The sequence below is a fragment of the Lactuca virosa genome, chromosome 9 (genome assembly GCF_052849685.1).
Source record: "Lactuca virosa cultivar CGN04683 chromosome 9, Lactuca_virosa_CGN04683_v6, whole genome shotgun sequence".
NCBI lineage: Eukaryota > Viridiplantae > Streptophyta > Magnoliopsida > Asterales > Asteraceae > Lactuca > Lactuca virosa.
In genome coordinates, this window is record NC_136434.1 from 62,188,262 (window position 1) to 62,202,694 (window position 14,433).

Genomic DNA, 14,433 nt, shown 5'->3' on the forward strand with positions numbered 1-14,433 from the left:
CAATTTGGGGACAAACTAGATCTAGCAATACAATAACCAAGATGAAAGCTTTATTACCAGAAAGGATGGCTAAAGAGGAGTATAATTTGGATCTACTTCTTCTTCCTTGAGTTCTTCTACCTTCTCCTTCTTCTTCTTGCTCAACAATGCACCAAGATTCCCTCACAAGGGCAAAGATCACTCACACACACTTCAAGGAGGCTAGGGTTTCGGGAATAAGTCTCTGAGAGGTGAAGGAGGCTGGTTTGGGGCTATAATGGTGTTTAAATAGGGTACACTCCCTGAAAGTTAGGGCTTCATCCAGACTGGCAGACTCGATGAGTCCGGAATATGGACTCGTCGAGTCGCCACGCCAACTCCACGTGCTGACCCGCTGCTACTCGACGAGTTAGGGCCACTGACTCGTCGAGTAGCTTCTAAAATAAGAAGAAAAATAATGTTTTAAATGCATACCAGGAACGGGGCGTTATACACGCCTTCACCTTCCCGCGATTATCAGAAGTACCTGAAACAAAATCAACAACTGTAAGCCCAAAGCTTAGTGAGTTCCCCCAATATACCAACGCCATACAGATGTAACCATATCATATAAACAAACACAGCATGCATAATAAGCTATCAGTCTGACTGGACCGCCTCACGAGCCATCAGTCCATCTAGACCGCTCTCCGAGCCATCGACACGTCTGGACCGCCTCTTAGGGTCTTCAGCCTATCCGGACCGCTCGCCGGGTCTTCGGCCGTACTAGTATGCCCTAGTCGGTTCTGCAGTCTATCCGGTCTGCCCTGGGCATCTTGGCCTACAACACAAAGCAGGACCTGTCTCAACCCAATCCCCCAAACCAACAAACAGGTGTACATAAATATCATACGCTAGCTAGCAAGTATAGATAGTCATACAATATATAACAGATCCGATTACTAACATGGCAACCATCCTATAACCAAGATACCGATCTAACAGATCACTAACATGGCAACCATCCTATAACCAGGATACTGATCTAACAGATCACTAACATGGCAACCATCCTATAACCAGGATACCGATCTAACCGATCACTAACATAGCAACCATCCTATAACCAAGATACAAATCATAAAGGGCCAGCCTTGGTGCCGTAGACCCTGTTGATATAGTGAGAAGAACTCACTTCACGATGTCGAACTGTAGTGATAAGATCAAACTCCCGAATCGTAGCCACGAACTCAACCACCTATAACCACCATAGGACCAAGTCCATCAGAATCCCAAATTACCAAAATACCCTCAAAGTCCAACTGGTCAACCCTTGGTCAAAGTCAAAAGTCCATGTTGACCCAACTCGTCGAGTTCCTTAAGAATTCAGGAAATCATAAAAACCTACTTGACTCACCGAGTTTCCAGACAACTCGCCGAGTCCATGCGGGGTCCAAATGTTGGGAAAACCCTAACTAACTCGTCGAGTCCTCTTAATGACTCGCCGAGTTCATGCAGAACCAATACAGGAAATCTTCAACCGATTCGTCGAGTCGGCTATGCGACTCGTCGAGTCCCTTCAGTCCATTTCTCATCCAGACGTTTTTAAGCTACCCCAAAAGCTCCATATTGCAGATCTAACCTCCTAGGGCATGGTTTCCACGTAAAGTTGCAAACTTTACGTACATGCATGGTCCTAAATGCCAAAACCAAGCTAAGGGAAAGGTTTAACCCAAAGAGAAGGGCTAATGCTTGCTAAATCTGATAACTTTATGACTATAGGGACCAAGAGGAGTCCAGATCTGAAATTACAACTTCAGATCATGCCTAATACCCGAATTGACTCACAAATATGCTATAAATGGCCCTAAACCTTTGCATGAGGAGATCTAGCTAAAGATAAGTCAAGATAACAACTTGTTACCTTCAAAATGATGCCAATATGAAGTAGAGTCAGATCCACAAGCTTCTCTTTGCTCCAAGCTCCTTAGACTTCAAACCTTCTTCACAAAGTGCACCAAAATCACTCTTTAAGTTCCACAAACATTCAAGAACAAGGTCTAGACTGATTAGGGTTTCTTCTGGCCGTCAAGAGGTGGTAAGGGGCTGGAGGAAAGGACTTAAGGTCCTTTAAATAGGGTGCAAACCCTAAAAATTAGAGTTTCATTTTCCATCTCCTACTCGTCGAGTTGGGGTCCCCCGACTCGTCGAGTAGACCTCATAAAATACGCGGCCTGATCCACTTCTACACGACGAGTTGGGGGCAACCAACTCGTCGAGTAGGTCCAAGAATATGACTTTAAACTTTTAGATTTTATACCTGGGAGTCGGGGTGTTACAAAGAACCCAAACCAAAATCCCTCTTTTTGTTCACACTCAAGAACACCAAAGAGCAAAAGAAAAATAACTAGGAGAGATGATCGAATTCTAAAAACCCAAGAGAGAGTTAAGATTTTTGTCTAGTATGAGGAAGAAGAGAGAAAGCTGAGAATTCAAAGCCAAGGGATGAGCAATAGGATGTGATCTCTAGCACCCTATTTATAGGCTACAAATGTTTAGCCCCAAAGCAACTCCAAACCCATATGAGATATATATACTAAAGCTCGTCCACCTCCATATCCTTTAGGGTTTCTGGAATATTCCAATTAATTAACTATTAATTAGTTAATATTCAAACCCATTTGAATTAACTAATTACCAATTAATTCCAAAATAATTTCTATTTAATTTATCAAGCAATGACAAATTAATAAACTAATTTCACCAAAAATATTTATACTCAAATAGATCATGATGGCAACCTAAAAATACCCTGCTATTATTAAATATATTACCAATATTTAACGAACTTTGACACTCTTTCCAAAAAGCTCCCACTTGAACAACCACCAAAACTTGATGCCCAAAAAGCTCCTACTTGAACAACCACCAAAACTTGATGCTAGAAAGAGCACAATGGGACTCCAAACTCCTCGATCATTCTATTGGTCTTAAGTTTTCAATAAATTATAATTTTCTATTCTAATACAAATTTCTTAACTAAACAATTATAATTTAAAATAAAATTACATATTACAAAAGAAAATAAATTACATGAAGATCACAAAGATAAAAAACACAACTAAACAAATAACACATAGGTCAAGTCGAGACTTAGTGTATCGTTCCATACAATTCAAAACAAATAATTATTTTGAACTTAGATTGCAATTTTTATATTAAATTAATAATCATGAAGTTGAAAGCAAGCCGACATAGAATTGTGCCTATGATCTCAAATGTGAGGAATCATCCAAACAACAATGTCACAATTTTATGAATTAATTAATAATTAAAATTAAACAATTAAAACAACAAGCAAACAATATCCAAGCTTTGTAAAACCGACAAATTTGTATGAGATTCGAGTCAAATACATAAGAGTGACCAAAACATACTAGAAAAATGAAAACATACTTCTGTAAACAGTGACCAATGTAATGCGTAGGAGAGCCTATGAGTTGTGCCCCACTGGCACAATATCATCTCCAGAACTTACCAACCGCCTCACGATATGTGATTAAGGTTTTTGACATTACGTCGCTTACGCACCACGTAATCAAAAAAACAAAAACCTAATTCGTTTTTTCGTATAAATCTAAGCCATTAAAAACAGTTTAAACCCTTTTACAATTTGATCTACTCAAATTACTAACACGAAAATTCGTTAAAACAAACAAAATAAAAATCTAAGTGCAATATACGTGAACAAGTACCTTTGATACCCCTGTTGGGTTATGAAAGATCTAAATGCCATACAGGCACATATAAGAAGCAATACAAAATTAACCTCATAATAAATAGTTGAAACCAAGTTCAACCAATTAATTGCAATAAAACAAACATGAAGGAATAACGAAACCATCCGCTTGTAGTTCTTTGAACATCCTTTAGATTTTGATGAGAAATGATTGTTAAAAGTCCAACGTAGAATTCTTCTTCCAGATCGCACCCAAGGACCAGATCAACAACATCTGATTTCACCCAAATAACAAACACCATGAATGCATAACATTGAATCTGAATTCACTGCGGACGCGCCGCGTAATTAAGATTTCTCTAGGGTTTCAGGAATGAGAACATGTTGAAGATTTTTTAAAGATTTTTCTAATGAAAAACTCATCATCGAATACAACCATAAACCTCTCTATTTATAGGGAATGATTTTCTGAACTCTTAGGGATAATTGTTTGGTCACTAATAATTATCCTAAAAGATTTGACTTTCAAATCTTTACACTTTAAAGTTTAAACCCTTAAGTCTACAACTTTGGAAAGGTCATAAATAATACTTTGGAATACCATATTCGGAAGAAATTAGCTGTTTTATAAAATTTAATTAAATATTATTATTTTTTTCAAATACAAAAAGTTTTTATGGTTAGATTACTTAAAAAATCTATCGTAATATTAGAAAACTGATCGGTATGTTAAAAACTTAAAATCACATTTTTCAGGTTTCATACGACACGGTCTTGTATAAAGCCCGGTTTAGCTATGCGGTTAAAGCTCCGATTGAATAGTTTCGGATCTGAGAGAGAGGGGGAGAGAGACAGCAATGCATCACTGGGTTCGAGCTTCGCCCTCCGATTTTGGTGGACCTCTTCCTACTCCTCGGAGGTAAAACAGTCGCTCTCTTCTCCAATTTATTTGACTTAAAGCCGCCTGTTCTTTATCGGATGAAATTTTGGAAATGAATCGTGTAAATTGATCATTATTGCAGTGGCCACACCGCAGTCAATATTGGAAAGTCTAAGATCATAGTGTTTGGTGGTCTTGTCGATAAGAATTTCCTCGATGACATCTCTGTATACGACATCGGTATCTACTTCTTTGATTATGATTTTATCATCCAGTAATTAACGAAATTTCAGATATTTAGATTCTCGTGGCTATTATCATGCCTGATTCTAATTCTCATTTGCAAATCAGTTCTGCAAATTATGTAACTGCATGTGGCCAGTAGCGTGAATGTTTAATGGCATATTTACATCCATTTCATTCATGTAATCTTGCTATATACAAGGAAAAAAGTAAAAGGAGACAAAGATATACGAATGTGAAACGAATTTACTTGTGGATTTTAGTAAAATTCGTATACTCATTGTTAAACCCTACCAAAATCTAGTGATATTCGTATGCTTATTGTTTTATGAGCCTCAACAAATGAGGAATTAAGTTTTGGAAATAAGCTTATCTTTGACTATTAATGGATAGTGTCAGATTTGATCATCACATTACCAGGTTGAATGATTTTTAAGTTGATTCAGAAACCATCAATAGTTATGGACCTTTACTTCCCAAGCATATGCTGACTAGTCATTGAAAAGATTGAATCTTGTTCTTCTTTAGCAATCAATGGAACAGAAATCCTCTTGTATGGATGTGAATATAACTTTCTCATTTATGCAACCAACAAGTATTGCTGGTTTCTAAGCTGATAAACATTATTCAGAAATTCTTCATCAAGTAATAAATTTTTTCCTTTTTAATGTTTCAGAGAATAAGTTATGGTTTCAGCCTCAGTGCACAGGTAGTGGTTCAGATGGCCAAACGGGGCCCAGTCCTCGAGCATTTCATATTGCCATTGCAATCGACTGCCATATGTTTGTTTTTGGAGGGCGACTTGGTACCAAAAGGTTATAATTGTCTTTTTAGGCCATTACAAAAACTAAAAAAATAAAAAATCACCAGTGTTTTCTGCCAATTTATTTACTGTTACTCACAAATTACTGACAAAAATACTTGAACATGCAGATTGGGAGACTTTTGGGTCCTAGATACTGGTAATTTATTAACTATAAACTTATTTTAACTATTAATTCCAACTCACTTTTCACCAAAGATCAAGATGCATACTTCATTCACATTGAATTCCATGTCCAGATATATGGCAATGGTCTGAACTTACCAGCTTTGGTGATTTACCTTCACCAAGAGATTTTGCTGCTGCTTCAGCCATTGGGAACCATAAAATAGTAATGTCAGAATTGCTACACACCATTATTCCCTATTTGTTACCCCATATGTACATACATACCTTAATAATAATGGGACTTACATCAGTTACATACTTACATGCTTATTGTAGGTATGGTGGATGGGATGGTAAAAAGTGGTTATCTGATGTATTTGTCTTGGATACAAGTAATGTTTCTGTCTTAAACATCTTATCCTTTTACTTTTATTTATGTGTTTACTATTATGATGATGAATATTGTCTTTATGTTTTATGTTTCTTAAATAGTGTCATTGGAGTGGAGAGAGTTAGCAGTTACAGGAACATTGCCACCACCAAGGTGTGGTCATACAGCCACTATGGTTGAGAAACGGTTGCTTGTATATGGTGGCAGAGGTGACCTCAAATTCAATGCCTGTTTTTTTTGCTATTCTTTTTCATAATATTTATTTATTTAATGATGATTCTATTGATCTTTTGGCAGGAGGTGGAGGACCAATCATGGGTGATTTATGGGCTTTAAAGGGTCTCATTGAAGAAGGTATGGGTAATGATGTCTGGATAAAATGCTATATACATAAGGTCTGTTACTTTTCTAGACTGAATGAACCTTCTGAACGAGACTAAATGACGATTTTACCCTCACTTCCTGTAAAACAAAATTCATAATATTAGTCAATTATACCAATATTGTCTTAATACTAAAATAGTTTCTCTTTTAAATTGTTTGTGTAAGGAAGATAACGAAGCTCCTGGATGGACACAGTTAAAGCTGCCCGGGCAAGCTCCGGCTGCCCGATGCGGGCATACTGTCACCTCTGGAGGCCACTATGTTAGTCTCCTTTTCTTCAAATTTCAACTTTTATTAACATTATTATTAATATCATTATTTAAAAAAAAAATTATATCTTTTTCAGCTTCTCATGTTTGGAGGCCATGGAACCGGTGGTTGGTTGAGTCGCTATGATGTCTACTACAATGACTGTGTTGTTTTAGACAGGGGTGAGTCAGTGTCAGTCATTTTCACATAAGATTTAAAAATATATATATATATGCATTTATTTTTATAGATTTTTTTATGGTGTGTTGGGTTATTGTGTTTTATTATCAGTGTCTGTGCAGTGGAAACGCCTTGCAACTAATACTGAAGCTCCTGCTGCACGTGCTTACCACTCCATGACATGTATTGGCTCACGTTATCTCTTATTTGGTGGCTTTGATGGAAAACTCACATTTGGTGATCTATGGTGGTTAGTTCCTGAAGGTATTTAATATTTATTTATTACTTTTCATATTTTCAAATTATCCTATCCTTTTGTTTTACCTTATCTCTCACACGAATTTTATTTATTAAATCTTAGATGATCCTATTTCAAAGCGATCAGAAGTAATTCATGAGACCCGCAATGACTTCCAATCTGAAACAAAGGTATCAGTTTAGCAACAAACTTTCACTTTTTGACTCATTTAGTCCCTAATCGGTTTTTTGAATTCAATTAGAGTACACACTAAAACAAAGTTAGTGGTCTATTGAGTCCAAAAAACGATTAGGTACTTGTAAGGTAAAGTGGCTGAAATGAGTAATGATGTTTTTCTGTTTGTTTTTTAGAGTAAATAAGCCAAACTGTCTGTACGTGACAAAATGACCATTTTACCCTTTCGTTTATGAATAATACAAACACAAGTGTTGATATGTAAAACATGGTTTCAGGAAAATGACATGGAAGGGTCGGCTATCTCAGAGCTGCAAAAGAGACTGAATATTTCTGTTTCGTTTACTGGTCACAATCTTCAAATTGTTCATGAATCAGAAGATAAAGAATTTCTTGAACTAGCATCAAGGATAAATGGAAATAAATCATTTAATAATAAACAGGTCAGATATCCTTATTTAGATTTTTTATTTCTCTTTTTGTCATATGTGACTGAAATATATTATAATAATTACGACAGGCTGTTGATGCACTCCGTGAACATTGGCAAAATTCTTCCCCAAAATCAATACCTCTGAAGGAGCTTAACCCCTTATTGCGCGACTACAAACGTCTGATTACTCGCCATCACTTGTAAGATTTTACATCTTCATTGATTTGTTTATTATAAGTGAAACTTACTTCTTCAACTATGGCAGAGCAAAGGTTGGATCAAATTTACAGTCTGAGAATGAGAAAGATGCCTATCGCTTTTATCATATTACAAATGCTTCTCAGGTAATATTTTTATCATTTATTTTTTGTTAGTTTTTATTTTGTAAATAACATATGTCCTTTTAATATTCAGTTACGGATGAGCGATATACCGAATCTGTTGACAGAGTACAAACAGCTTCCATTGGATTAAAGAATGATGTTGAGGGATCGTCTGTATAGAAGAAGAATTATCCAAATTGTATTGTGAGTTTCCTTTTCTACCCTTGGTAGTTTTTGAACTGGAATTCTCATTTCTTCTCATATGAATGAATGCACATTATATGTTTGTCCAGTGAATTGGTTTCAATGCAGGAAATAGCAATGCACTTTCATTTATTTGTGTGTTATAATAGCATCATACTTTCTTTTCTTTGTATTACAACATTTTACTTTTCAACTTTTTTTTTTTTTTCTAAAACAATATACTTTGAAATATACCCACTTATATTGTGAAAAGTATATCCAATTATAGTAGTGAAAATTAATATAATTGGGTAGATTTTTAAAGTAGAATGTTGTAATAGGAAGAAAGGAAAGTGGGATTTTATAATAAACGCTGTTTCTTGCATGTAACCCATTTGAATTCTAACTTGCTTATGTTTTCATGTTTGCACGATATGTGGATAAGTAATTATTTGAAGAAAAATTCTTTATTTGCAAATTACAAATGAATCATTTATGAGAAGCAAAGCATAATCAAACATACAACACATAAAACATTAACGTTGAAACAAAAAAAAAAAAAAATTTGTAAGTCGATCCATATAATAATATATAATCAGCATGAAGGATCAATGTTCTTGCTGAGCTCCTCAAGTTTCTTCATCCTCACATTCTCACTTTCTTTCACCAACTGAAATTGTCAATTCATGAATCATCAAATAAATTTAGAATATTAACAAATAAATCGCTTAAATAATTGAATTTACCTCGACTAATGTGGCAGTTAGTTGGTTTTTTTCGTTATTCTTTTGATGAAAAGTGTCCAATGCTTCTTTATACTCTTTCTCCTGTTTTCATGTCAAATTATAAATCAATATTAATAACTTTTTACCAGATATATCAAAGAAGGTGGGCGGGCGGGCGGGCAGTCAGTCGGGCAGCCATACCTTCTTCTGGCAGCTTTGCCCGAGCGATCTGACCTCACGGTTAGCCACATCTATCTTCTTTCGGACTGATGCCACTTCTTTCCTCATTGGATCTGTCAAAACTTCAAGCTCCTGATACATTTCATTTTACAAAAAAAATCTTTAATGTATAAATAATGCCAAAAATAACATTAGAAGTTTATAAAAAAATGTCATGTTAAAAAGTTTTTGTGGGGCTTACTTCCCAAACTTGAGCTAAGCGTCTGGTTTGTTCTTCAGCTTGGCCTAATTTCATTTCAACTTTTTCCTTGACTTGCATTTTCATTTTCTCGATTTCTTCTTCTCTTGCTTGAAATGACGCAAAAGCTGATTTTGAAATATCTTCATCATCGTTCTCATCCCCTGAAGCTGATACACCACTCCCCATATTTGCTAAGTTTTTCATTTCGATTTTTTCTTTTTCTTTTTGCACTGATGTTACTTTGTGTGTGTGTGTGTGTGTGTGATATTTTTGGACTTTGATTTCCTTTGCTTTTGTAGCCTTTATTGCTTTTGCTTTAAAACTCTCTCTGGAGTGAGTCTATCTGGATCACAATTTTTGTATGCAATCACCAAACCAAACTAACATTTGCTTTAAGCATGAGCAAAGTTTGTTGAGTGTTGACCTCCTTCACTTTATTATTATATCCATTATGCTTTCTCACTTTATATATTTCATATAACATTTTATATGGCATATATATAATTTAACGGAAGTGTTGAGAAAAATAAAACAAAAGAAACTCGACCAAGATGACGTAATTCATATGATGGTTAGTAGCTTATGGGTGATTTTATTATCTCTGTTCTAGACTATGTAATTAGAAAATTAAATAATATTAAATTAAGAAATAAAGAAAAATGTTTTATTTATTTATTTATAAAAGAACAAGCTTCCCTTTAACACAAGACATACGTTTATCGTCAAGATTTGCAACCCAGAACAGAAGAAGCTGGCTCTAGCCGATTCTAAACACTTAGCTACTTTAAGTAACATGCATCTTAAATATAGAAAATAGTATATTTCCGTTTGTTAAAATGCCTCACTGAAAAAAAAATATAAAAACACTTTAAAACAACACGAGCCATGCCTTTCTTACTTCGCAAATGATCATTGTATTGTGAGCTTGTAAATTTATCAAATGTTTATAATTTTGTATATTTTCTATATAATCGGGTAGTGTAAACATGTATATTTAATATAATATATTTTTGTATCTAAGATTCGGATGAATTTTAGCTTATGACTTGTATAAAAGTTGAGTTTTCCTTTCTTCTAAATTAAAACAATTTTAGCAAAGAAAAGTTATAGTATGTTTTTTGGAATATTCTATCACGAGCATAGATCTATGTCATTTTATGAATATGTAAAATTTGATACATAAATATCTTATAGTGGCGTGGGTTTCTTCTCGATATCGTAACTCTTACATGATTGCATCTATTTCATGAATAGAGAACAACTCAATATCTAATAAATCTACGAATTTTACTTTACCATTATTATTATTATTATTATTATTATTATTATTTTGAACCGAAAAATATATTAAAAACCCCGCCCCCGCCCGCCTAGCAAGTCACTAGACGCACAGGAAACAGGAGAATAAGTACAAAAGTTTACATATAGATAAAAGGAGATATGGACCAATCAACCCATTTGTAATTACAATTCTTTCTCATATGTTTGATCAACACGAACACCTGAGACTTAATAGTATCTACCACCATTGTTGGGGACGAACGTATGTTTTTAAGTACCCTGTCACATCTCGCCTTCCAAATCCACCATAGCGTCCCGTAGCATATAGCGACTATGTTATTTTTTTGATCTTTATTCTTCCCAAAATCTGCCAAATACTCAACTAAATCTCCAATTGTTGGTACCTGTACTACTGGAATGCCACACCACTTCATTACCCAACCCCAGACTTCTCTCGCAAATGGGCAATGCAGCAGGATATGGTCAGAATCTTCCTCATCTGCTAGGCAGTAGCTGCACATCACCGAATCCACATCCACACCTCTATGCCTAAGCGCACATAACGATGGGATACGCTTTTGCTATGCTTTCCAGATAAAACATGTAACTTTGATAGGAACTTCACGAATCCATTTCACCCGGTTCATCATTACCTGGTTTTGAGGTTTGTCGATTATTTTTCTTAGAGCAGCCACCTGAAACTCGCCATCAACTGTGATACCACACTTCCATCCATCGTTTGAGGTTTGCAGCTGGAAGGACCCAATCATTGCCACAATACTATGTAATTCTTCTAAGTGGACATCGTTTTGTGGATGCGATATCCAATCCCACGAGGGACCACCATCTCGAATTCTATCTACAATCAAGCATCTCTTTTTCTTTTCCAGTTGATACAGCCCTGGGAAAGCAGATTTTAGAGGTTCGCCACCAATCCAATGCTCCAACCAGAACATAATATCATCTCCTCTCCCAATATTCTTTTTAATCACATGCTCCAAATTTATTCCTATATTTCTCAAGGCATGCCGAATACCGGCTATATTGTTCCATACTCCCGTAATGGTTTTATTAGATATAATATTGGAGGGCTTAGTGTTGAGGTTATGAATTCCTTTAATAACACGGGCCCAACTCGTCGTGGGGTTTGTTCTCAGACGCCACCACCATTTGGTTAATAGAGAGAGGTTCAAAGCCCTGATCGAGCCCACACCCAATCGTCCCATATCCTTTGAGGCTATTATTTTATCCCATGCAACCCAGTGTATTTTTTTTTCTATCCTCAGCACCTCCCGAAATGAATTTTTCCTGATGCCCTCCAGTGTATTTAGTACCCCGATGGGTGCAACAAACATTGATAGATAGAATGTTGGAAGGTTTCCCAGCATTGCTTTCACTAGGGTCAGCCTTCCACCGAAGGATAAAGTTTTTGCCTTCCATGTAGATAGCTTGGATGGAAACGTTCAATCACCGACGCCCAATGACGCTTAAGATTCATGTTCGCTCCCACTGGAACTCCTAGATAGATAAACGGAAGTGATGTCGGCTCGCACCCAAGTGGCACAACCCACCTTTGTACTTCATTGGGGCATGCTCCAATTCCAAGCACTCGGGACTTATGGAAATTAACTTTGAGTCAATTTGGAAACAACGCAGTATCCGGGCTAGATTGTGTATGTTTGATCTGCTCCATTCTCCAACAAACAAGGCGTCATCTGCATAAAAAAGATGTGAAATTGTCATATCTTCTCGTGGTATCCGGACCCCTTTAAAGATTCCTTTATCACACGCCGACTTCATAGCAACATTCAACCCTTCCATTACCATGATGAAGAGTAATGGAGAGAGTGGGTCGCCTTGTCGTAACCCCTTCCCGAGATCGAACTCAACTGTAGGAGAACCATTTACTAGGACCGATGCCCTAGCGGATTTGAGGCACCCCATGATCCACGTCCTCCATTTTGATCCATACCCCATTTGTTCCATTATAGAATCCAAAAACTCCCAATTAACCGAGTCAAAGGTTTTCTCGAAATCTACTTTAAAGAGAAGTATTTTCTTTTTTGTTTTTTTCACCCATGAACATAATTCGTTTACAATTATCGGCCCATCATGAATGTTTCTGCCTTCAACAAAGGCCGATTGGACCTCATCTATGTTATGGCCAATAGTCCTTTTGAGCCGGATGGCAAGAGCCTTTGCTATAACTTTATACATGCTCCCAGTTAGACTAATCGGCCGGAAATCACCAATAACTAATGGGTCCTTAACTTTTGGCACCAGAGTAATGAAGGAGGAATTACATCCTGGGCTAAGTTCCCCATGTTGTTCAAAATGTATAACAAATCTAAATATGTCCTCCTTCATTTAGTCCCAATATTTTTTTTATGAACTTGAAGCTAAATCCATCAGGCCCAGGAGCCTTGTCTCCGCCACATGCCCAAACAGCTATCCTGATCTCCTCCATAGAAAAAGGAGATTCAAGGTTATGACTTATATCCGAACCCAGAACATAAAACTTAGAATTAATCAGTTTTGGTCTAGTAGGCCAATTCTCCTGGAACTTCATTTTAAAAAATCTATGTACCTCCTGTTTTATTGTGGCTGCACTTGTGTTCCATTCACCGTTTATAACCAACCCGTGAATCTGATTTTTCTGTTGTTTGCATTTAACATAAGAGTGGAAGAAACTAGTGTTCTCATCTCCGTCAACTGCCCATCTTATCCTTGCCTTTTGTTTTGCATCAAGTGCATCGATCTTTTCATGCTCAACTATCTTTTGGAACACCACTCTCCTTTCCTCAATCTCCGATGCATATAATACACGGGATTCATATGCCACATCCAGCTCCTGTAACCTGAGTTTTAGTCTTTGCAATTCTTTTACCTCCTTTGGATAATCAACAGCCCTCCATTTTTTGATTTCATTTTTTAGAAATTTGAGTTTTGCAGCCAGGTATCTGTCGTGCGTCCCGTACCCAACGAAAGATTCCCAAGCTTTAGATACCACCTGATCGAACGGTTCATCCAGGAATTGAAGAATCTGAATGGGGTCTTGCCAAAATCGTCGCTCACCGATTGCAAAATAATTGGGCAGTGGTCAGACAGTTCACGTGAAACAGCCACCACACATATTTTGGGAAATGGTTGAGTAATCCTGGGGAGATCAGAAACCTGTCCAATTTACTCATTTCTGGCTCCGATTGACAGAAATAAGTGTAGCGGTGCCCCCATCCTTAAGTCTTTTACACCAGCTTCCCCAATGAATCGATTAAACCAGTATGCTGTTGAATGATTGAATTGTGAGTTGTATCTTTCATCCGGGCTTCTAACAGTATTAAAGTCCCCAAGTAATATCCAAAATCCCCCAATCTCTTGTTTGATTCCCAAAAACTCATCCCATAACTTTCTTTTCTCCATCGGGGCCTGGGGCCCGTAGACGTTACAGATAGTGACCTTCTCGTGGATACCCGACCAAGTACCGACTGTAATTAGGTAGTGACGAGATCTAATTACCTCCGTAACATCGAACATCCCAAATGCTTAAAATTCCCCCCGACCTACCTGATGCGTGTGTTGCAGCATAATCGAAATCTGTTGTACCCCAACACTCATCTACATCGATCTTTTCAGAATCCATCAGTTGGGTCTCTTGTATCCCGAAGAATGAAACCTTGTA

At 36.7% G+C, this 14,433-nt stretch overlaps 4 protein-coding genes across 6 annotated transcripts; 1 reads left to right on the forward strand and 3 right to left on the reverse strand.

The window, feature by feature from the left end:
- Positions 1 to 4,471: 4,471 nt before the first annotated feature.
- Positions 4,472 to 9,510, forward strand: LOC145137534 (Galactose oxidase/kelch repeat superfamily protein). Of its 3 annotated transcripts, none has more exons than XR_013721104.1 (17): positions 4,472 to 4,616; positions 4,720 to 4,817; positions 5,497 to 5,635; positions 5,754 to 5,782; positions 5,883 to 5,979; positions 6,088 to 6,143; positions 6,244 to 6,351; positions 6,440 to 6,496; positions 6,696 to 6,787; positions 6,873 to 6,957; positions 7,067 to 7,219; positions 7,317 to 7,384; positions 7,667 to 7,831; positions 7,909 to 8,021; positions 8,087 to 8,165; positions 8,236 to 8,348; positions 9,202 to 9,510. XR_013721104.1 is itself a non-coding variant. In XM_079071666.1 (16 exons), the coding sequence occupies exons 1-16, from the start codon at positions 4,555 to 4,557 to the stop codon at positions 8,293 to 8,295; spliced, it is 1,461 nt and encodes a 486-aa protein (XP_078927792.1). In that variant the 5' UTR covers positions 4,472 to 4,554; the 3' UTR covers positions 8,296 to 8,480. The 3 variants fall into 3 exon arrangements, 1 of the variants encoding a protein (XP_078927792.1); XR_013721105.1 differs by lacking the exon at positions 9,202 to 9,510 and adding an exon at positions 8,438 to 8,480; XM_079071666.1 differs by lacking the exon at positions 9,202 to 9,510 and having other exon boundaries at positions 8,236 to 8,480.
- Positions 8,776 to 9,833, reverse strand: LOC145137535 (uncharacterized). Its single transcript, XM_079071667.1, has 4 exons — positions 9,474 to 9,833; positions 9,254 to 9,364; positions 9,074 to 9,154; positions 8,776 to 8,997 (listed from the first exon to the last, which is right to left on the reverse strand). Exons 1-4 carry the CDS (start codon positions 9,675 to 9,677, stop codon positions 8,923 to 8,925), a joined length of 471 nt encoding a protein of 156 aa, XP_078927793.1. The 5' UTR covers positions 9,678 to 9,833; the 3' UTR covers positions 8,776 to 8,922.
- Positions 9,834 to 11,335: 1,502 nt separating this feature from the next.
- LOC145139285 (uncharacterized) lies at positions 11,336 to 12,971 on the reverse strand. The gene is made up of 2 exons (XM_079073165.1): positions 12,326 to 12,971; positions 11,336 to 11,793 (listed from the first exon to the last, which is right to left on the reverse strand). Exons 1-2 carry the CDS (start codon positions 12,969 to 12,971, stop codon positions 11,336 to 11,338), a joined length of 1,104 nt encoding a protein of 367 aa, XP_078929291.1.
- A 130-nt stretch (positions 12,972 to 13,101) lies between these two features.
- LOC145139286 (uncharacterized) lies at positions 13,102 to 14,174 on the reverse strand. Its single transcript, XM_079073166.1, has 2 exons — positions 14,004 to 14,174; positions 13,102 to 13,764 (listed from the first exon to the last, which is right to left on the reverse strand). The coding sequence occupies exons 1-2, from the start codon at positions 14,172 to 14,174 to the stop codon at positions 13,102 to 13,104; spliced, it is 834 nt and encodes a 277-aa protein (XP_078929292.1).
- Positions 14,175 to 14,433: the final 259 nt, after the last annotated feature.